This window comes from Vombatus ursinus, unplaced genomic scaffold (genome assembly GCF_900497805.2).
Source record: "Vombatus ursinus unplaced genomic scaffold, bare-nosed wombat genome assembly UNPS02015129.1, whole genome shotgun sequence".
Taxonomy (NCBI): domain Eukaryota; kingdom Metazoa; phylum Chordata; class Mammalia; order Diprotodontia; family Vombatidae; genus Vombatus; species Vombatus ursinus.
The window spans coordinates 1,552,502-1,576,759 of NW_020954907.1; the positions used below are offsets into that span (position 1 = coordinate 1,552,502).

Sequence of the window (24,258 nt, forward strand, 5' to 3'; positions counted from 1 at the left end):
CAGGGTTGAAAGAGGACTTCAAAAAGTTATCTTATCTACTTCCTAGCCCCCCAGATCTGGAGTTAGAAGGATCTTCAAAAGTCATAATATAACCCCCTCATTTGATAGATGAGGAAACTAGGGCCTGGCGAAGTTGTGACTTGTCCAAGGTCAAACAGATAGTACAAGCCAGAGGCAGGATTTGAACCCAGGTCTTCTGTCTATGGAGCTAGTGCTCTTCCCTCAAATCAGACTTCATTAACACTAGTCCCAAATGCTATGCTTTTCTTTGCTTCTTTATAATAATAATAGTATAAATTTGTAAAAATGCTTTACGCTTTTTCATAGCACCCAATGAGGGGGTCAGGGAAGGTGTAATGTGAGGTCTGGCTGAGAAGGGTTGAACCAAGCAGGGAAGGATGGTTTTGAATGCCACAAACAGCTCAGGTCCAGAAAGTTGATGTTTTCCTGATAGACTCCCCACCCTATACATATACACACCCCCATAGACACGTGCATTCATGCACACATCCCACATGGCTGTCACCATTTCCTTTGTCAGTAGAAGAAATGGTGGAAAGGGAGAAATGAGAGCCAAGGAGATAGATTTATTGGGGGGGGGGGTCAGTCATGCCATTCTATCTTTATATCTTCACCCTACCCCCAGCGAATTCTATTGGTGTGACCATTTCCCCCACCTTCCTCCCTCTCCTCTCCTCTCCTCCTTAGTTCAATGGCCCGACTCCTTCACCCAGTGAAATGTACAATGAAGCTGTTAAAGCTTGTGTTTAGGTGTGACTGAAGGGACCAACCTTGGGTCTGGCAATGGAGAACATGGAGAGTGACTTGTCCAGAAGCAGGGTCCTCCTGGAACCAGAGGCAGTGTGGAAAGTGGGGACGTGACTGGCCCACGCTCACACAGCTGGTGGCAAAACTGAGACTAGAAGCCAGGTTTCCTGCCTCCCAGTCCAAAGCTCCATCCACTGCTCCAAATGCTCATATCTATGGATAATCAAGCCTTAGAAGGGCAGGTGGAGTCAGGAGAGGCAACTGGAACCAGTCACAAAATTTCCCTGAAGGATGAAATAAAAGAGTATTTTAGGATTAGTAAGCAAATGTGACTCATTGAGTCAGGGAAAGAAGGAAGGCAGTGGGATTCAGCATTGAAATGAAGAGAGATATTTCACAGGACCAAAGGAACAGGAAGCCAAAATTCAGGACACAACCCAACCAACTCCAGAAAGTTGAATGGTCTAGATCAGGGGCTCTTAATCTTTTTTTTTTTTTTTGGTATCATCAACACCTTTTGGCCTATGTACCCCTTCCCAGAATAATGTTTTTAATGCATAAAACAAAATACATAGGAATATATAGGAAAGCAATGATACTGAAATAAAGTTTTAATATTGAAATAGAGATTTAAAAAAATGAATCCACTGACCCTCTTAAATCTAGTTTAACCAGGTTAAGAACCCTGGTTTAGAAGTTAAACTGAATTTGTTCCTCATGGGTCAGAGATGAGAATCTGAGACTCCAACACTCTGTAACTCCATTAACTGCTTCCCTTCTTTGGCTTTCCACGTGTAAAATGAGAGCGTTAAAGCAGATGATGACTAAGTTTGGACCTTTCGTGATTCTAAATCTTTCCAGACTTGCTCTATAAGATTAGATCATCAATCGGTGTGCTCTAGGAACCAAGCGTCCTAGCTTTTTTTTTCTTTTCCTACCTTTTCAGATTAATCAAACTCCAGGAGATGATAACCCCATTTTCCTCCCTTCTGATGCAAAGTATGACTGGCTTCTGGCCAAAATCTGGGTTCGATCTTCTGATTTCCACGTCCACCAGACCATCACCCACCTCCTACGAACACATCTCATGTCCGAGGTGTTTGGCATTGCCATGTTTCGGCAGCTTCCAGCTGTGCACCCTGTTTTCAAGGTATAACAAGCTGTCTACCTCATTTCCAGAGAAACTCAGGTGATAAGGGACCTTGAAGAGATAATGGGAAGAAGAGGGGGGAAAGAGGAAGTAAGAGGGATCAAAAGAAAAATGAAAATAAACAAATTAGAGCAGGTAAGTTGTAGATGATGGAAGGAAGGACCTCTTGGCTGATGAAGTAATGAAACACTAGAATGGGGTGGATAGGGATGGTATGGAGGGTATGGCATTCCTATGTCCAGAGATTTAAAAATCTTTTTTTCAATTAAAAGGCATTTATTTTCTCAGCCCCCCTGCAAAGAAAACCAAAATCCTTGTAGCAAATATGCATAATCAAGCACGATAGATTCCCACATTGGCCTCATCCAAAAATACACGTCTCCTATATATTTAGTCCATCATATCTCTGCCAGGAGGTTGGTAGTATTTTTCATCATTGGTCCTCTGGAATCATGTTTGGTCATTGCACTAGTCAGAGTTCTTAAGTCTTTCAAAGATGTCTTACTTTACAAAGCTGTTCTCATTGTATAAATTGTCTTCCTGGATCTTCTTACTTCCTTTTGCATCAGCTCATACAAGTCTTCCCATGTTTCTTTGAAACTGCCTCTTTCATCATTCCCTACAGCACAGCAGGATCCTGTTACATCCCTATGCCACCTTGCTGGGCATCCCCTCAGTTTCCAGTTTTTTGCCACCACAAAGAGCTGCTATAAATATTGCTGTATGAAGGGTCCTTCTCCTCTTTCTTTGTTCTCCTTGGCATCCCAAAGATTCTGAAAAAGAGAAGAGGTTGCCCTCTGTCTTGTATAGTGAAGCTGCCTGAAGGCAGGAGGAAGTACTTTGGAGTTCCTTCCCCCCTTCAGGTTGCTCCTATTCAGGTCTTCATTCCATGAGATTCAGAAAAGAGGAATTTCCTGTGCTGGGTTATCCATTCAACAATTAGACAAATATATATATATATATATATATATATATATATATATATATATATATACATGTATGTATGTGTATATATATATATCAAGCCCCTTCTATTTCTGGGCATTGTGCCAGGCTCTCGGAATTCATAGACAAACATCACACCAGTCCGGGCCTTTGAGGTGGCATGTAAAACAGCATGAGGACCCCAGGATGGGAGAACCAGGACAAAAGGAAAGCCAGGTTTTCTGGCCTTCGCATGAATAGAGGCTTGTTTCTCTAGGCCACCAGTGATCATCGATGGCTGAAAATTAAATGGTATACCCTTCTGGTTGTGCAGTAGTATCATTCTGTGTTACTTCAGTACCCAAGGAAAGAATACAGTGTACTCAAATCAATAGGCATGGAGTGTTTTTGGCAGGTGTCACCTACAGCAGGTATATCAACCCTCTGCAGCCCCACAAGCCATAATTTGTTGCCCTTTTGTTCAGGGGAATAGATAACTGGATTAGAGCCTTTGTGAAGAGAAACAAAGGTTTAGATAACAGTATAAAGAAATGAGTGTGACCCTAAAGCAAACATGCAAAGTCAGTTTCAGACAGCTGCTCTAGGGCACCTGCCAGGGCTGGCCCAGCACCAGCATGAGGGGGGGTCTGATGGGAGTGGGGGAAGGGGCACTGCCTCATGTGATGTCATCACAGCGGATCCTCGCTCTGACTTGGCTTCTCGTCTCCTCCACAGCTCCTGGTGGCTCATGTGCGCTTCACCATTGCCATCAACACGAAGGCCAGAGAGCAGCTCATCTGTGAGTGTGGGCTCTTTGATAAGGTAGGCTTCTCCTTCCTCTTCTCCTTCCACTCCTCCATTGCCTGGCGTCACTTTCAAGAACTGACCGAGGGAGGTCATCGCTTCTTCTACGCTTCAATTTTTTGAGGGTTCTGAACTCAGTCTGTAACACCAGCAATGTTCAACAAAGAAAAAGCAAGGAATTGTATTAAATGCTGAGAGTTTAAAAAAAAAGACAAAAACAAAGCTGTTCTTACCCCCAAGGAGCTTACATTCTATTGGGTGAATACAACATGTACTCACAAGGTTATTTGAGCAGGAAAATGGCCCAAAAAACTAGGGGGGTCAGAGAAGATGTCCTGGGCTGAGACAAGGAGGCTGAGAGTAAGAGCGTTCCTCCTGAGCCTTATGCAAACATACAGAGGTAGGAGACAGTATTCAATGGAAATAGTTCAATTTGGCTGGACTTCAGTCTACAAGATGGAGAGAGGTGAGATGAAGCTGAAGACATAGGTTAGGGCCAGATTCCTGAGTTTTAAATGCCAGACTGAGGAGTTTGCCTTTTAGACAGTGAGTAGTCACTGAAAGTTTCTGAGAGGGGAGTGACATGGCTAGATCTGGGCTATAGGAGGATTAATTGAAGAGAGAAAAGACTGAAGGCATGGTGACCAAGGCAAGAGGTGATAAGATGTTAACTAGGGTGGTGACTCTGGGAGTGGAGAGAAGAGAACAGATGTGAGAAATATGGAAGCAGAATGGGCAAGACTTGGCACTTGGTTGTATATGAAGTATGAGGGAAAGGAAATCGTGAAAGATGAGTCAAAGGTCATTTCTGGGAGGGTGGAGGTACCTTCAACAGAGGTAGGGAAGTTTGGAGGATGGAGAATGAGGATGAATTCCGTTTTCAACATGTTGAATTTGAGAAGCTGAGGGGCCATTCAGGGCTCATTCGTGTGGGCCTAGGGTGCAGAAGAGATGTTAGGAATGGATGGATAAATAGGTTTGGGAGTCATCTTTATAGAAAAGAAGGAGCAGGGTAGGGCAGGGCCTTGGCAGACACCCAAACTTAGGATAGATGACTATTAATACAGCAAAGGAAACTGAAAGAGAGTAGTCCAAAAGGCACGAGAAGCACCAAGACACAGCAGTGTCATGGAAGCCGTGTGAGGAGACAGTGTCCAGGAAGAGGGTATGTCATAACTTGGGAAGACATCCAGAAAGATGAGGACTGAGAAAAGGCTGCTGGATTTAGCCATTTGTAAAATTGTTGGTAACTTTGGAGAAAGTGGTTTCAGTAGAAAGGTGTCATCAGAGACCAGATTGGGAGGAGTCAAGATGGCATTAGGTGGTAAGAATTTGGAAGTAGTCTTTCTGGAGGTTTGGCAGCGAAAGAGGAGAGAGACTTTTAGGCAGAGGGGATTGCAGGGAAGCAGTTCATTCATTCAACAAGCATTTACTAAAGGCTTGCCACGTGCCAGACTCTGTGCTAGACACCGGAATACAAAGCCAAAAAATGAGACCATTCCTGCCTTCAAAGAGGTTACATTTTAATGAATATGTAGACGCATAAATAAAGACAAAATCTTTTTGCAGAGGGGGGATGATGGGTGTGGAATATATTGTCAAACTTTTTCCAATAATTTGGTTAGTTTTGCTGAAGTTTTTCCCTCTTTTTTATTCTTTGTTCCAAGAGATCGATCATTGAAAGGAGAAGGGAACATGGATGGACTGTGAAATATGTATAAAATTATTGAAAAAAATCATTGGGTCAAGCTTGATAAGAAGAAAGTGAGGCCATAGTCAGGGTGATGGACTGGGACCAGGGTGGGGAACCAGCAGCCTCAAGGCCACATGTGGCCCTCCAGGTCCTTAAGTGCAGCCCTTTGACTGAATCCAAACTTCACAGAATCTGTGAAAATTCAATCAAAGGGCCACACTTGAGGGCCTAGAGGGCCACATGTAACCTCGAGGCTGCAGGTTCCCCACCTCTGGACTGGGAGAACAGGAAGGAATGGAGGGACTAAGGTCATGGGAAAGACAAAGAATAGCTTTAGGAGGAGGGTGGGAGGATGTCAGGATGTCATAATAGGAGGTGATGATCGGAAAGGTCAGAACTCAAGATCAAAGAGGTCTAAGAGTCTGTGGGATGAAGGAGAAAGCAACAAATGTTGGAGGATGTGGAAGAATTGAACGTTAATTCACTGTTGGAGGAAATGTGAGCTGATCCAACCATTTTGGAGAGCGATCTGGAATTACGTTCAAAGAGTTATTACATTACCTATACCTTTTGACCCAGCAATACCACTACTAGGTCTGTTTCCCAAGCTGATTAGGGAGAAAGGAAAAGAACTTAAACGTTTTAAAATATTACTAGCAGCTCTCTTTGAGATGGCAAAGAACTGGAAATTGAGGGGATGACCATCAATTGGAGACTGGCTGAACAAGGTGTGGTGTATGATTGTGATGGAATATTACTGTACTATAAGAAATGATGAGCTAGTTGATTTTAGAAAAACATGGAAAGACTTGCACAAAATGATGAAGAGTGAAATGAGCAGAACCAAGGCAATGCTGTGCACAGTAACAGTAATATTGTACTAAGAACAACTTTGACTGATTATTATAAATACTCAAATCAACTACAAAGGACCTATGAAGAAAGATGCTATCAACATCCAGAGAAAGAATTGATAAATAAAAGTATGCATTGTATGGTTTTACATATACATACATATTTGTATCTAATGGCAGCCTTCTCTAAGGTGGGTTGGGGAGGGAGGGAGAAAACAAAATAAAAAGTACGCAACAAAGACCAAAAGAAAACTCAGAAGTAAGCACTGAAAAGCAGGGTGGCTTTGAAAACAATGTGTACTATTTTATTACATAGTTTTTCCAAAAAAGTAAACAGTGTGAAATGGAAATTCATGACATATTGAATCCTCTTTTTATGTTGTGTTGTGTACATGGAAATATTCTTTTTTGTCTTTTTGTATTTAAGTTCAAAATAAAATTTTTTTAAAGTTCATGGAATGATGGAGGGGTCTAGGCTAGAACCAGCCTTTTGTGTAGCAGAAGTAGAGTGGAAATGTAGGCCATGACAGTTAAGGAGGTTCATGAGTTTGGAAGCAGGATGTTTAAACAGACATCATTGTGAGTCCTGACTTTGCCAAGTATGAGGCAAGCGCAGGGCTGGAGGAAGAGGCTGTGATTCAGGCTTTTGACCTCCTTAAGAAAGCAGGAAAAGCAACGCAGAAGCCAATAGCTGGCAACAACAAGGATGTAGACAGGATACTAAGAGATGGAGTCACTTCAGCTCAGTTCGATGACTGTGTATTAGAGCATGCTGAAGAAATGCTCATTGATTGCCAGGCACTGTGTGAGTCATTAGGGATGTAAAGGCAAAAATTAAATCATCTCTGCTTCCAGGGAACTTAAATCATCCTGAGGAGAAAGGACATATACCCAGATGAATAAGTACAAAACATGTGATTTAGCAGAGGCAAGGGAGGGAGGACTACCAGTGAGAGTGCCCTGGGAAGCCCTGGGCCTCATCCATTGCTCTTCCTTGGAGCTCATCTTAGGGTGCTGAGGGACGGCAGCATCAGGCAGTGGCTATAGGGAGTATGGGGCAGGCCAGCTCCTCCTCTTGGCACACTGTGTCAAGAGGAGCAGTCAGCCTTGGAGAAAAGATGAGAAGGAATGAGAAGAATGCTAGATTTCCATGAAGATGGCAAAAGAGTGAAAGAGGAAAAGATCTGGATGAAGGAAGAGTTTGTTAACAGTGGTGCCCAAGGGACACAATGGAATGGGGGCGGGGGAGAAGAGAGGATCGAGGAGGAAATGGGGTAGAAATGGATAGGAATGAATGAAGAGAAATAACCCAAAGGGGTTTCTATAGATGGTGACTGAATTGCAAGGACTAATAAGGAGATCATGAGGTTTGCCAGCCATGGGATAAGGGAAGTGCCATCTCCTGAACTCAAAATTTTTTCTGATTTTCCCCGCAGTTGCTAGTGTCCCCCCAAAATTATTTTGTATTTACTTAGTATATATTTTATATTTCTTTACATGTGTATATGTTTGGTAAAATGTAAGCTCTTTGAAGGCAGGAATTGTCTCATTTTTGGCTTTGTATTACAATGTCTAGCACAGAACCTGGCAAAAGGTAAGCATTTAATAAATCCTTATTGAATAAATAAATTGATTGAAGTGCTATATAGATTGAAATTGGAGACAAAAGGGTTGATGGTAAGAGGTAAAGTCACATGGTGATGGAAGTCATTAGTTCTGGGCAGTTTGTGACAGGCATAGACATTTCCCTCCTGACCCTTTACATCACAGTCTTCTAAGTATATGGTGCCAGGGCACAGTAGGTCAAAATCAGTGGTGGCTTGGAGGATCATATGTCGTGTCATGCTGGGGCATAGGCTCTGTGGCGATGGACAGAGGGCTGAGTGGATGCTGCTTTAGAAGTAAACTTGCTGATGGCCTTTAGTGATAACTTCCATCCTCCTTGGTCCTGGTAATTCAGGGCTGAGTAAATCCTGGGGAGTTGGCCAATGACCAGTTGGGAAATTACTGACAACAACACCAAATAGGTGAAGAGGGTTTAACAATGAGAATAGAAAAGAGACAATGGATGTGATGGGCATGGTGGAGGGTTGATGATTGCTTGGTTACAGGACATGAGAGAATGAGAAAGGAATCAAATATATTGCCAGCTTGGGTGATTTCTTTAGGAATGGGGAAGTTGAGATTGTAAGGTCCTCATGTCCTAGTCCTCTTTGCATTCTCCTCTCACCTCCAAATCCTCCATTTAGCCCATGGCAGGGACTCAGTCAGTGTTGAGGTCAATCATGATTTTCCCTTTTGGATTCTGGAAGGGAGGAGGCAGGGATGTCTTCCAAGTGTTTTTCACTAGTGAGAATGTTTTTAAAATTTTTTAAAAAACATTTTTATTTAAAGTTTTGAGTTCCAAACCCTATCCCTCCTTCCCTTCTACCTCCCCCCTCCCCGACCCAAGACAGCAAGCAATGAGATATAGGTTATACACGTACAATTATGTAAAACATTTCCATATTAGTCGTTTTGTACAAGAAAACTTGAATAAAAGAAAAAAATAAAGAAAATGAAAAATAGCATGCTTCAATTTGTATTCGATCAATATCAGTTTTTTCTCTGGAGGTGAATAGTACGCTTCATCATTAGTCTTTTGGGATTGTCTTGGATCATTGTATTGTTGACAATAGCTAAGTCATTCACAGTTCTTCATTGTACACTATTGCTGTTACTGTGTGCAATGTTCTCCTGGTTCTGTTCACTTTACTATGCATCAGTTCATGTAAGTCTTTCCAGGTTTTTCTGAAATCATCCTGCTTGTCATTTCTTACAGCACAATATTCCATTACAATCATATATCACAGCTTGTTTAGCCATTCCCCAATTGATGAGCATCCCTTTGATTTCTAATTCTTAGCTACCACAAAAAGAGCTGCTATAAATATTTTTATACAAATATTTTTTATCCTTTTCCATTTTTTTGGATGTCTTTGGGATATAGACCTAACAGTGGTATTGCTGGATCAAAGGGTATGCCCAGTTTTGTAGTCCTTTGGGCATAGCTCCAAATTGCTCTCCAGAATGGTTGGATCAGTTCACAATTCCACCAACAGTGCATTAGCGTCCCAGTTTTCCCACATCCCCTCCAACATCCAACATTTTCCTTTTTTATCATATTAGCCACTTTGATAGGTATGAGGTGATACTTCAGAGTAGTTTTAATTTGCATTTCTCTGATCAGTAGTGATTTAGCATATTTTTTCATATGACTATAGATAGCTTTGATTTCTTTGTCTGAAAACTGCCTGTTCATATCCTTTGATCATTTATCAACTGGGGAATGACTTGTATTTTTATAAATTTGACTCAGTTCTCTATATCCAAATATATTCTATATTCAAACATATTGAGAAATGAGGTCTTTATCAGAGATACTTGTTGCAAAGTTCCTGCCCAGTTTTCTGTTTTCCTTATAATTTTGGTTGCATTCGTTTGGTTTGCACAAAAACTTTTAAATTTTGTATAATCAAAATTATTTATTTTATATTTTGTAAAGTTTCTATACCTTCTTTTTTTCTAAATTCTTCCTTTATTCATAAATCTGACAGATAAACTATTCCATGCTCTCATAATTTGCTTATGGTATCATTGTTTAGGTATAAATCATGTACCCATTTTGACCTTATCTTGGTATATGATGAGGTATGTTGGTCAAACCTACTTTCTGCCATACTATTTTCCAGTTTTCCCAGCAGTTTTTATCAACTAATGAGTTTTTGTTCCAAAAGCTTGGATCTTTGAGTTTATCATTTACTGGATTACTATGGTCATTTACTGTAATGTAATTTATACCTCTTCTATTCCACTGATCTACTATTCTATTTCTTAGCCAGTACTAGATTGTTTTGATAATTACAGATTTATAATATAGTTTGAGAGCTAGTATGGCTAGACCACCTTCTTTTGCTTTTTTTTAATTGATTGATTGATTGATCATTTTTCATTGATTCCCTTGATATCCTTGAGCTTTTGTCCTTTCAGATGAACTTTATTATTATTTTTTCCTAGCTCTATAAAATAATTTTTTGACATTTGATTGGTATGACATTGAATAAATAGATTAATTTAGGTAGAGCTGTCATTTTTATTATATTGATTGGCTTGGCCTACCCATGAGCAATTAATATTTTTCCAGTTGTTTAGCTCTGACTTTATTGGTATGAAAAGTGCTTTATAGTTGTGTTCATACAGTTCCTGGGTTGTTATGGCAAGCAGACTCCCAAGTATTTGATATTGTCTATAGTTATAAGGAATTTCTCTTTCTATCTCTTGCTGCTGGATTTTGTTGGCAATATATAGAAATGCTGATGATTTCTGTGGGTTTATTTTGTATCCTGTAACTTTGCTAAAGTTATTAATAATTTCAAGTAGTTTTTAGTCAATTCTCTAGGATTTCCTAAGTATAACATCATATCATCTTCAAAGAGTGATAGTTTTGTTTCCTTGTTGCCTGTTCTAATTCCTATAATTTCTTTTTCTTCTCTTATTGCTATACCTAACATTACTAGCACAGTATTAAATAATAAAGGTGAGAATGGACATCTTTGCTTCACCCTTGATATTATTGGGAAGGCTCCTAGCTTAACCCCATTACAGATAATGCTTGCTGATGGTTTTAGATAATAGTACTTATGATTTTAAGGTAAGCTCCATTTATTCCTAATGCTAGTCAGCCTCTTTAATGGAAGATGAGAATGGAATCCTCAGGGAAGTCAGGAAGGCACTTTTTGTGCACCAGTACTCATGTACAGTCAAAAGAGGGCTGGAGATGGAGTCAAAAGACCCGGGTTCAAATCTTGATTCTGCCACTTACTACCTGTGTGACCGTGGGCAAGTTACGTATACTCTCAAGGTCTTACTTTCTCATCTCTTATGTGAGGGAGTGAAAACAGATGAACTTTAAGGTGCTTCTAGCTCTAAATATATGGTCCTGTGATAGTATGAGTCTTATGGCAGTGTAGTCTAATAGACAGAATGTTGAACTTGAAATCACCAAGACCTGGGTTCATATCCCACCTCAGATACTTACTAGCTGTGTGACCCTAGACAAGTCTCTTAATGTGTGTGTGCCTCAGTTTCCTCTCTTATGAAATGGGGATAGTAATAGCACTTATCTCACGGGATTGTTGCAAGGATCAAATGCCATGTCTGTAAAGTGCTTTGCAAACCTTAGAGCCTTACACAAATGGGAGTGACGAGTATTTCTCCTGTTGAAGGCCAATGCCACTGGGGGTGGAGGACATGTGCAGATGGTTCAGAGGGCCATGAAGGATCTGACTTACCAATCCCTGCTCTTCCCTGAGCACGTCAAGGCCAGAGGCATGGACAGCAAAGAAGATATTCCATATTACTTCTACCGGGATGACGGTCTCAAGGTCTGGGAAGCCATATGGAGGTGAGAAGGCTGGCCTTGTGCAACCCTGGAGACCTACTTGGTTTCCTCCTTGGTAATTCTTCCCCATCTTAGCAGAGGAAAGGGAAAGAGCACCCACTGATCAAAGATCGGAGATCTACGCTGGAAGGGACCTCGAAGGTCTTCTAGTCCAGCCACCTCATTTTATAGATGAGGACACTGGAGGTTAAGTGAGGTGCCGAAGGGTCCCATTGGCAGAATTTGAACCCAGGTGCTCTGTCCCCCATACCCAGCCACCTCCCTTACTGTTGACCGAGGGCCACTGAAGTTGTGTGCAGCAACCCAAAATAAGAGTGGAACATGACCGCTCTTGAGTTCAAGGTTCTGTCCCAATCTAACATCATGTGGATACATGAGTGTTATGCATAGGACATGAGGGCTTCTCCCTTTCTCTTCAGTTTCACAATGGAAATAGTGGAGATCTACTACGAGAGTGATGAGGTGGTGATGGAGGACATGGAGCTCCAGGACTTTGTGAATGACGTTTATGTCTACGGGATGAGGGGCAAGAAGGCTTCAGGTAGGAGGGCTCTGTCTTTTCTCAGTCTCCCGTCCCTGTAGCCATCCCTCTCAAATCTTCCCCCTTCCCACTGTCGTGCTCCCATGGATCCCTCCCTCCCTCCCTCCCCCACCCTCGGCTGCTAGAGACCAAAGCCTCTTCAGGCTCAGAGATAGAAGCGGCTTCTCCTCCACTCTTGTTGCTTCTTTACCCGTCCATCTCTACAGCAGCAGTGTCCATGTTCCTGAGAGGTGAGACCAAAGCTGAGTCAGCTCTAATATTACAGCTTCTTTGTACCCCATGCAAACTTGTCCCCAGGAGACTTTTCTGAAGAGTGCAATCAATGCCCCAGGTATCAATCACTTGTATGTCACTTGTATCTTTGATGATGAGGACTGGTCTGTACTATCATGCAGATATCTGCAAAATGAACACTCTACCTAAAATCCTATCCCCCTTTCCCCACCTCCCATAGCCTGGTCCATAGCAGCCAGGTCAAGCTGGAGGACCATAACAGTCCCAATAGTTTTATCTGGAATAACTCCAAAAGACCCAGTTCTAGCCTCACCCCAGATGTCCCTGGGTGCTGGTTTGATTCAGGGAAGAGTATAAGAGCCAATTCTGTTTGAGACTTTTTTGTGGCCCCCTCAGACAGCACTTGAATACCAAATATGGCCTAACTCTGGCTGGTCCCAGACACAAATGTCAGGCAAGGCCGGGCCAGACCCCTGGGACCTCGCTTTCGGTCTAAACTCATGTCCTCAGAGTAGCGGAGGGAAGTTCCCAGAACTGACTCAACCTCTAAGCCTAGTTGGTATATACCTGGCAGGAATGAACAGCCAGACCTGAGTCACCTGGTATATTCCAGGACCTCGTACATATTCAGACACTAGGTGCCTAAATCAGAAATAAAAGCTTGAACCTACTCTTCAGCTCAACCACCTCCTTGGGGCACCACAAATCCCATGCCACTAATTCAGATAAGCTAAGACTCATTAGATCCTTGAACCCTCCCTTCCTATGAGGGACCCAGACTATAGTGGGGGAGGGGGCAGAGTCAAAGAAACAAGAAGTTCTGTGGCTCAGACCAGATTTCAGGTATGCTCATGCCTTAGCCCATTTTGTTTGGTTATAGACACCCATCCACCACTTCCTGAGGTGGCCCAGACCACTTCTGGAAAGCTGAGGACTTTCTTCCTTATCATAAGCTGAAAGTCACTTCCCTGTGATTGCCCAGTGGTCCCAGTATTGACTGGTACAGTATCTGCCCGTTCCTGCCTCTGCCTATTGGTAAGATGAGATTTTGTCAAGATGCCCTTTGTCTTCAGTGGGGCACACGACTGCTCCAGTTGTAGGTCTTGGCTCCCTTCGTTGATGGAACTGGGAAAACGATCCAGAGCTCAATGCTCACCAGCCGCCTTTATCTTCTCTCTGCAGGATTCCCCAAGTCCATCAAGACCAGGGAAAAACTAGCAGAGTATCTGACGGTGGTGATCTTTACCGCTTCTGCTCAGCATGCTGCAGTGAATTTTGGCCAGGTATAGAATACTCACCTAAGAGGCACATGGAGGGGGAAGGAGCTGAGTCGACTGGAGGCCACAGTGGCTTATGTAGCAGAAGATGGAGTGTGGAGAAGTGCCCCTGGGGTGGGCATGGGGGGCATGTTGGCAAGGTGGGAAGCTCACCACACACTCAGCATTGGGGTGGTGCTTTGGGGGGATTGTGCTCATGTGTTCATGATTCAGTCCTTATCTCCAAGTCATTTAGGGAGGAGAAGGCTTACACATGCCAAACAACTTGAAAACAGAACACGACAATATGTACCTAAAAAGGCATGACATGTATCACCAGGGGGGAGTAACCACACTAATGAAGTCCCAGTGCCCCAATATGTGTGAACCTGTGCGTGTAGACTCATTGATGGAAATCAATATGGCACGGAGTCATCAGGGAAGGCTTCGTGGAGGAACTGGATGTTAAGATGCGTTTTATGAGAACATTAACAACTTTAAGGAGGCAGAAAGGATCAGAGAAGGCATAACTGAAAGGGAAATAACATAAGTAAAGGTATAAAAGTAGACATAAGGGCTTTTATCACAGTCAAGGAGATGAGGCTATTGGACTACGTGCTGCCTATGACCTTGACAAGAGGACAGCCAACATGCCTCTGCTGTGAGGCTACTCGTGAGCAGCCTGGAACATCAGAGAGACTTCAGGCCTCAGGCACTATCTCTAAACTCGTCCTTACACTCATCTCTAAGAGCAGAGTGTGTTGGAAAGAAGAGATTAAATGAGCCAGGCAAAGCCTCTCGGCAGCACAGCAGGACAGTTCTGGGGTTCTGTGTTCTTGGGTGACCTTCTTTATGTGAATCTGTTCTCTCATATTTTGTGTGTTCCTGGTAAAGTCTTGTGTATCAAACAGTGCACAAGGTGCATGCTGGGTACAGAGAACACCAAAGGCTAGACATCATTCAGTCCATTAATAAACATTTATTAAACACCTACTATGTGCTGTGCACTAGAGATGCGAATACAAAAGTGAGGCAGGGCCTACCCTCAAGGAGCTTACATTCTACCGTTCCTGGACATAACAAAATCCACAAATGAATTTACACCAAACATTTGGATCTTTGGGAGGGCTTAGTGACTGCTTTCTCTTCACTGGAGCTGCCATGAGCCATTTGAGTCTAGACTGAAAGAGAAAAGGGAAGCAGACACCATCTAGGATCTGACTCCCAGGAACGAAGGCTTCCTGGAACAATAATGAATCCAGATCAGCTGTGAGCCTGTGATCCCAGAGGGTTGTCAGATAACTAACAACTGTCTGGGGAGGTACTCCAGTTTCTTGAGCTGACCATTGAAAAAGGTGCTTGCCCAGAGTCATTTGTGGAACAGAGAAGATTCCCTAAGTCCATCCCAAGCCAAACTCCAGTGAAGGTCACGCTGGTGACCCCAAAGCCATCCAGAATTTGGAAAGAATTACTTTTTTGAGCACTGAGTACCAAGCTACCAAGAAAGGGCTGGACCTGCAGTTCACCCTGTGGCTGCTTAGGCCCACCATGCTGCTCTCCCGTTGTCTTCATCTTCTGCCTCCTTACTCCAGCTTCCGGCCTCAGACCCTCAGACTCTCACTCTCACCCTAGGGTCTGGGAGACTGGGGAGGGATCTCCACAGATAGCTCCCATCTAGACCCCATCCTCCTTTGCTTCCCACCTTTAGGTCTGGACAGGGATCAGAGCAACACTACCATTCCTGGCAAGGATAAGTCAATCAGTTGCCCAACAGCTGCACTCACCATCTGTATAATTTTCCAGACCAAAATGCCCCTTCTTGGACATCTCTCCCTCCCCTCCATATGTTGACTTCTCCTATTTGAATGTAAACTCCTTGAGGGCAGGAATTTTTGCACCCCCAAGACAGCACAGTGCCTGGAACATAGTAGGCACTTGAAAAATTCTTTTTTGTTCATTCATTTATTCGACACGGTCCATTTGCTATGTGAAGCGTGAACTAGTGAAGCTTCGTAATGGCTCTTCCACCATAACTGGTCAAGTAGACTTGCTGGAGGCTCCATTCAGTGAATTCTGCCTGGCTAAGACCAATAGCAGCAGCTGCTGCAAGGGCTGGAGTTAGGTAACTCAAAAGTGGGAGGAGGAAGCGATTTGGTGCAAAGGACAGACAAGCTTTAGAACAGGTCAGTAACAGTCATAAACTTGTCAATCACGGACTTCATGGATGGCTCTGAAATCTGCTACTTGTGTGACTTTGGGCAAACGCTTAAAGCTCCTGGGACCTCAGTTTTCTTGTCTGTAAAATGACGGCGTTGAACTTGTTAACAACTGAGGTCCTTCCAACTCCAGATCTACAGTCTGCAGACCTCAGAGATCACGTAGTTTCTACCCAATGCTGTGCTCCCCTTGACTGTATCCTCACTGTCATCCCACCTCCAGTTATAGATATCTATTGAATTCACTACCTCTGTGGCAGCCCAGGCCACTTTGGGATTGCTGAGGAATTTCTTCCTTATCTTGAGACTTCCCATTGGTCCCAGTTCTATTCCCTTTTTCCCCGTAAGAACCTTTCAAATATGTGCTTATAGTGATCAGGTTCCAGTGGAAATAACAGTGCCCTGGAAGTCAAGAGGTCCTGGATTCTACTTTTGGTTCTGCTGCTAATTACCTGCATGACTTTAGGCAAATCCCTTCATTTTCCTGGGCTGCAGTTTCCCTATCTGATACTTTCCCAGCCCATCCCCACCCAGTGAGCCCTTCCTCGTCAACAAACCGGTTACTCATAATCAAGGGCCAATGGAGCCAATTCTGACAGTTACACAACCATCGCATCCCATCCCTGCCAAGAAAAAGCAAATGGATTACATCCTCCCTTCTTCCCAGAGCAGATGTTATTTGCAATTAATCAACGTTGCTTTCATTTACATTATTGTAGCCACTGTGGTTCTGCTTTCTTCACCCCACATCATTTCGTGCAAGTCTTCACATATTTCTTTGCATTCCTCATCTTTGTAGTGTCGAATAGTTCAATAATATCCTGTTAAATTCATGTGTCACAATTTATTCAGCCATTTCTAGTTGATAGGCAGCCACTTTGATTCCAGTGTTTTGCTACCGCAGAAAGCACTACTGTAAGAGGCCTTTCTCGCAGTCCTTGTCCTCTTTGGGGTACATGACTTTTAAGGGCGTTGCTGGGTCAAAGAGAATTTTCAAGGAGTTTAGTCACTTGTTTTCCAGAAGAAGATTGGGCCAATTCAGCCAGATGGTCAATCACCGTATAATAACAAGAAGAAGAAGAAGAAGCACTTGCTACGTCACAACTCCATGAACAATGTGTTAGTACATCTGTCTTCCCACAGCCCCTCCAACATTGACAATTTACATCTTTTATCATCTTTGCCAATTTAATGGGTGAGAGATGAAACCTCAGAGTAATTTTAGTTTTCAGTTCTCTTATTTGTGATTTGGAACATTTTTTCATACGGTTGTTAATAGTTCACAATTCTTTTGAAAACTGCTCATGCCCTTTGAATACTTCTGCACTGGGGAATGGCTCTTGGTCTTATACATTTTTGTCAGTTCCCTTTATTTTTTTATATTAGACTTTTATCAGAGATATTTTATCCAGAGACTTTTTTTATTAGAGTTTCATTCTTGACCCACTTTGTTCTACCTTTTCCAATTAGAAAATCATTATTGAATAGAAGGCAGAAGTAGAAACTGGAGTACAAACATAGTCCTGCTTTCTCTTGATCTTTTGGGTATACCAGACCATCTGCTGCAAGAAACAGACCTACCCCTTCCTTGTTTTTCTTCTTATCCCAAACCTATCTTTAAAAAGCTCTTTATTGTCTTTAGTATTTTCACAAGTTTCAGCAAATTCTGAGCTTTAGCCTTCCTGACATTTTTTCGTAACAGCGGCATTCATGCAATTGTTTTGTATTTGCCCATGGCTCCCACCTCTCAACTTGTGTATGCCTGTACTTATCAGAGAGCTCACTATGCAGCCATATCAGTCAAGTGTTTTAGATCCCTACCCAGTATCTTCCCTCTCAAGATCACATTCACTACTATGTTATCAGAATGACTCATTTTTAAGAGTCTCCCATCCTTCTCGAGCATCTGGCCATAAGGCCAAACCAATCACTTCTCTGAACCTTTAGAAGTAATTTTAGTACTCTGCAGTGCCTCCTGAAATGTTTATGTAAATACTGATCTGTCTACATGTCACAGCCCCTCCCGTCAATAACGGAAAGGTGGTCAGTCTGGATCAGCCTGCTCACAATAAACCTGTGCTGGCTCTCATTGCCGTCTCCCATTTTAAGGCACATTTTAGAATTTTGCCAGGAATTTGTCAGGTGCATCAAACTAGTTTAGTATGTAGACTTCACCATCTTCTTTTTTCACACAGAAAGTGCTCATAAGTTTTCATTCATTCATCGTCTTTTCTGAAAGTTGGACATTTGCATTCTCGGGTCCATTGGCACCTCTTCCATTCCCTCATTTAGTTCATATATCTCCATCTTGTCCCTCGGGAGAGACTTTGGCAAATGCCAAGCTGAAATCCAGGGATGCCCTGTCTCCAGCATCCCCTTGCTCTGCTCCTATTCTGTAGGATTTTTTTTTCACAGATCAACAATAGCAGCTCAACCATCAGACTGCCCAATGCTTTCACTATCCTGGGATGCTAGTGCTCTGAAATCACTGGACACTCTCCTCATTTATCTTAGGAGTCAATTCTCTATTGACCATTTTTGGTTTATCCTTGCCAGTCTGATAATTGATCTCCTTAGTAGGAAAAAAACCCCACAAAATAGAATTCTGCCCTCTCTATCATCTATTGTTCACTCATTGGGAACAGCAGTACCTCCAGACCAGTGCTCCTACTTCCAACCCACCTCACAAAGCCAATATCTGGGGGATCAAGCCCTGTGGAGAAGGGGCCAGCCCTCTCTACTAACTGCCAACCCACTGCCACCTATGAGCCAGCCTAGCTGAAGCAGCAAGGCATAGCAAGGGAGAGACAGGAGATGGCATTTACCAGGCAAGTCAAATTATCACCATTACCTCGACCATCACTTCCCCTCTGACCCCAAAGGAGACATCCCTGGGCACTGTCCTCCTCGGATGATCGTGGTCATGCTTACCTCATTTCCTGTTTTGTCTTTGCACCTCAGTCCCCTGAGTGATTTGCTTGCACGGTAGGTACTTAACCAAAACCTCATATTGAATTAGAAGGTGGGAATCACTCAAATGAGGATGGAAAGAAAACACGTGAATGACAACCTCTGAGTGCCTTCATGTCCTCCTGTCTGTCTGTCTCTCGGTGAACAGTATGACTGGTGCTCCTGGATTCCTAATGCTCCACCAACCATGCGGGCACCTCCCCCAACAGAAAAAGGCGTGGTCACCATTGAGCAGATAGTAGAAACTCTGCCAGATCGGGGACGCTCCTGCTGGCATCTGGGAGCCGTCTGGGCCCTGAGCCAGTTCCAGGAAAATGAGGTAGGTCTAAGATTGTTGCTCTTCTTTATCTATTTGGGGAGAGGCGGCACATGGCACAGTGGAGAGGGTAGAGGAAGGCCTGACACATGCTGGCCATGTGCCCCAGGCACCAGTGGTATCAAACCCAAACAGAAATGGGGCTGCTAAAAGAAGAACCTCCCATTAACATCGTCTGTGTTCTGCTCTTACCTTGTTATCTTGTTAAACACTTTTCAATCCCATTTTAATCTGGTTCAGGCTACACTGGGGCATGGCAGGCCTCACATCAAAGGCCTCTGCTCTAGGCAGTGTACCAAGCTCCCCTGCTGCCATTGAGCCACCAGTTTGGACAAAAGCAAACATAGCATTTGGGAAGAGTCAGGCAGTCGACGTGAGAGAAATTGTTATATTGCATTTTAGTGTTCGCAAAGTGCCTTACAAATATTGTCTCATCTGATCCTCACAACTGCCCTACGAGGGAGGTGCTGTTATGATCCTAATTTTACATGTGAGGAAACTGAGGCTAGATGACTTGCCCAGGGTCCCCCAGATAGGAAGTGTCGGAGGCGACAGGATTCACACTCGGGTCTTCTTGCTTCTAGACCCAGAGCGTTATTGGACTTTTTTTGTTGTTCCGTCATTTCAGTCGTGTCTGACTTTTCGTGACCCCATCTGGGGTTTTCTTGGCAGATACTAGAGTGGTTTGCCACTTCCTTCTTCAGCTCATTTTACAAATAAGGAAACTGAGGCAAACAGGGTGAAGTGACTTGCCCAGGATCACACAGCTAATAAGTGTCTGAGGCCGGATTTGAACTCATTAAGAGGAGTCTAAGAGGAGTCTTTCTGACTCCAGGCCTGGGTGTTCTAACCACTGCCTCACCTAGCATAATTTATGCCCATACAAAACCCTTCATGTCCATTAGCTCATCAATCCTCTCAGCCATCTATCTTGTGAGGCATCATCCCTTCCATTTTACACCTGGAGAAGCCGAGATGACCCAAAAGAGGAATGAGCTTCCTTGGGAGGTGATGAGTTCCCCATCACAAGAAGGTGCTTGGTGACCACTTGGAGGATGAATTGCAGTGGAGTTCCTTTTCAGGAATTGGTTCAATTCAATGGCCACTGAAGTCCCTTCTGATTATGTGATCTCAAGGTGCCCATGGTTAAGGTGGGGTGCCCGAGGTTAAGGGAGGGTGCGGTTCAGAGACTTGCCCAAGGTCACACAGCCTACGCAGGGGCCAAACTAGGTCTTCCGGATCTAAATTCAGTTCTCTCTCCACTGTAACTTACATTTTATTTCCACTGGAATGTAAATTCCTCGAGGGCAAGGGATTCATAGCATCATAGATATGGAGCTTTACGGTCCCACCATGTTCCTCATTTTGAGGAACTGAAGCCCAAAGATGACTTGCCTGGGACCCAAAGGCACCCTTTCATTTTTCATCTTTGGGTCCTCAGTGGTGAGCACCATGCCAGGCACACGGTGGGCCCTAAATGAATGTCTGAATTATCGCCTTGTTCTAGACAGTCGTACCTGTGGAGAACTCAGAGAAAGGTGTGACTGGTCTGGAAAGGAGGCAGCGGGTGGGCTTGCCTGGGTGGGGAGGGGTGGGCAGAGAGGCTCGGAAGGCAACGCCTGACCTGTGCATGTGTGTCTTGGCCCATCAGCTGTTCTTGGGCATGTACCCAGAGGAGCATTTCATCGAGAAGCCAGTCAAGGAAGCCATGGTCAAGTTCCGTAAGAACCTCGATGTCATTGTCAGTGGGATCACTGAGCGGAACAAGAATAAGAAGCTGCCTTATTACTACCTGTCCCCGGACCGGATCCCCAACAGTGTGGCCATATGAGTCAGCCCCCGCCTCCAGCTCCGGGATCAGGAGGGACATTCTCTCATTGCAGCAGAGGGAAGGCCTTCGTCTCCTCTGGGGGTCAGAGGGGACTTCTGTGCTGTGTGTCTACACCTGAGCAATCCTCCTTTTAGCAAGAACCTCTCTGGACACATTACCAGGCCAAGCAGCTTACGATGCCACACTTGCGGTGTCAAGCCATAGGACATACAATGATACAGCCCCCATTTGACAAGCGCCTTCTCTACAGAGGCCTTTGTTTCTCAGCAAAGTGTAGAAATTGTGACCCTCCCTCTCAGTTCCCACCAGGGAATTTGTACCTTCTCTGTAGCACATGAAATCTGAATGATCACAAAATAAAAATGGAATTTTCTGGCACTGAAATTATGTGCCTTTATAGAAATACTATTAGAAGGTCCCTCTTGCCCCATCCTGAGTGTCACACACTGGACAGCTGCCTATTTGCCCAGGACTTCTGGTCACTGAGCCCCTTGGGTCAATTGGCACGAGCTCATGGTAAGTCATGTCATGAAGGGGTTCAGCGGTTCACCCAAAATGCCACGTTTAATTGAATCACCCGATGACCCTATGGCTCCGTTTAGAACTCCGGGCTGATGCCTGGCTGTGTGGCCTTCCCACTTCCCCACCCCTCACTGCACAAACTATTAGTAGGGACCTGAGAGGGGGCAGCAGCAGCAAGCCTAGGAACCATGCAGCTGGGTTTAGAACGTAGACTGGTTTCTTACAGTTTTCTTCTCTGTTTTTCTTGTATTTGATAAAATTAAAAGATTCCTACATTTTCATTATTTTTTTTGGCCATGATTATTTCAAAGGAAGCAGAGGGAGACATCGCCTATGCTATAATCACCAGGTTAGGGTCAGGCCTGGTGATGAGGTGGGGCTAGCACTGAGAGCAGGCCAGGACCTCACATTGTTACCACTTCCTTTTTTCCTCCCCCCATCAGTAATAACAACAATAATAGCTGGCACGGAAATAGAGCTTTACAGTTTGCAAAATGCTTTACAAATAGTAACTCCTTTTATCTTCAAAACGACCTGGTGAGGTAAGTGCTACTTTAATCCCTAGAACTTAAGTGACTTGCCTAAGTGTCTGGGACAGGATTTGAATTCAAATCTTTCTGATTCTGAGGCCAGTACTCTATCCCCTGGCTACCCTCTGTGTGTGCCCATCTGGGTGGTCACCCCTTTGGCACGTCCCACTTGACCTGAGCATCCATTACCAGGTCCTCATGGACTTCTCAGCAGGGAATCACCCAAGCAAGAGGAGATCAGAGCCTCATCTTGTGCCTGGCCAGTAGGCTGTCTCTGGACCCAAAGGGACTGTCTCCACCTTGCCTTTATCTCTTCATTTAGTCACTCGTTTTCTCAATTAACAAGTACAAACATGGATAATAAAGCAAAACAAATTTCCATGTTGGCAATGCCCAAACACACGTGTCTTGTTCTGCATATTAATCCATCTCTTCTCTACAAGAGGTGGGCAACATCGTTACTGGTCCTCTAGAATCATGGCTGGTCACTGCTTCGAGTTCTTCAGGCTTTCCATGCAGTTTGTCCTGAGAACTTGTAAAGCTGTTTCCTCCAAAAATTTTTCCATGATAGGTGGTTTGGTCATAAGGGCTTTTCCTTTTCATGGAGAATGCTGCTTCAGTCTATGACTTTCCAAATTCATTTCAGAAATCTTACCTGCATGACATGTGCCCAGTAGAGGAACTTAAAATTATACTCCCTGAGGAAGTTTCACTCAATGCCTGTGAGGATGGTGGCTGGAGGAGCACCTTGTCTCTGCCTGGATGGCCCAATGCTCTGGGTGGGTGGTGGGGAGGCCTGGGCTGCAAAGCCATGGAGGTGAAGGCTCTGGGTGAGGAGGGCAGGAAGCAGTGACAGGCCGGACCCTTTGGGGTTAAAGGGGCCCATTTCTCCCTTGTCCTTGAATAGCCCCAGTAAAAGTGACACACGGGCTGCCCTACCATTGGCCCAGTGACCCCAGTGGGGACTTCAGTCTTTCCAAATGATGTGTTTTTATCAGATATGTCCATCTATTTTCATCAGACAAGGAAACTGAGACTTGGAAAGGGGAATGACCTTCCCATGCCCCCAGGACCAGGTCAGACATCCCCTTAACATCTTCTGGTTTGAAAGGGCAGCTGGGCTATTCCTAAGTAAGTGGAGTGAACCATCCTATCCCAAGATCAATCACTTCGAGTCGCAGAAAGAGGGATTTGGAATCAGAGGGCCTGGATTCAAATGCTGCCTCTTTCCCTTACCTATGTGACCTTGGGCAATTCATTTCCCCTCAGTTTCCTCAGCTATAAAGTGAGACCTGGGGTCCTTTCCAGCCCCAGTCCCATGAGCCAATGACTCTGAGTCCAGCACTCTTTCCCCTTTGGGCAGCAGACTTGGGAGGGCTCTTCAGAGTATCCACTGACCTGATTCTCAGAGGGCAGAGTGGCTCCCTGTCTATTTTTTCAGAAAGTGCCTCCGTCATACAGTTGCTTTTGTGTTTGCTAAGGCTGAGTGGGCGTGTGGGCTGCTTCGGCTCAGGCCCCGGAGAGCGGAGGCTGGCCTTTGAAGGATGTGATGTGGCCGTGGAACTACTATCACTTTTCCATGTAGAGTGCGTCCAGGTTTACACAGTACTCTCCTCACCATCCTGTGGGGGAATGACTATGAATACATTATAATAACTCTCCTCGGTGATATCTGACATGCACATAGTCCTCTGGAGGGACACCTTCATTCAGGAGATCAGAGCATCACGTACTTTTCTAAGTTTTGTGAAGAGCTTTATAGTCATTATGTGATTTGATCCTTGTTATACCCATTTTAAAGAGGAGGAAAATGAGACTCAGAGCCAGTGATGGAACTTCCAACTGGCTCCAAGGCCAACACACTCTGGGCCGTGATGCTCGGCCTCTCTGGAGGTGAGCTCCAGAGCTTTTGGCAAGAATCCCTTTGTCAGAAGCCAAGACAATGAGGAGGATTTCCTTCTCCTATCTGGGACCTTCTTCCCTGACCAGTCGCCCTCCACCCTGAGCAGTCTTGGGGCTCCTGTGTATCTATACAGGGCTTTGTGCCATGCTCTCCTGCCTCCAAAGCCAAACAGAAAACACAAGACTCCACACCTTCATAGAATTCTTTAGTCTGAACATGGGCCAGCCTTGCACTTTTAGGGCATTCTCCAGATCCAGCCCCTTCTGTCCCCCCTCGCCCACCCCATCCCCTCTCCCCCAAGCCCAG

At 44.2% G+C, this 24,258-nt stretch overlaps 1 protein-coding gene across 1 annotated transcript in view; it reads left to right on the forward strand.

Annotated features, from left to right (window-relative positions):
* Nucleotides 1–21,800, forward strand: part of ALOX5 (arachidonate 5-lipoxygenase) — a 77,443-nt gene extending 55,643 nt beyond the window's left edge. The window contains exons 8-14 of the mRNA XM_027846370.1: nt 1,715–1,918; nt 3,578–3,664; nt 11,458–11,636; nt 12,053–12,174; nt 13,591–13,691; nt 18,999–19,169; nt 20,818–21,800. Of these exons, the coding sequence (XP_027702171.1) occupies nt 1,715–1,918; nt 3,578–3,664; nt 11,458–11,636; nt 12,053–12,174; nt 13,591–13,691; nt 18,999–19,169; nt 20,818–20,997 (1,044 nt within the window). The 3' untranslated portion in view covers nt 20,998–21,800. The remainder of the gene's footprint in view (nt 1–1,714; nt 1,919–3,577; nt 3,665–11,457; nt 11,637–12,052; nt 12,175–13,590; nt 13,692–18,998; nt 19,170–20,817) is intronic.
* Nucleotides 21,801–24,258: the final 2,458 nt, after the last annotated feature.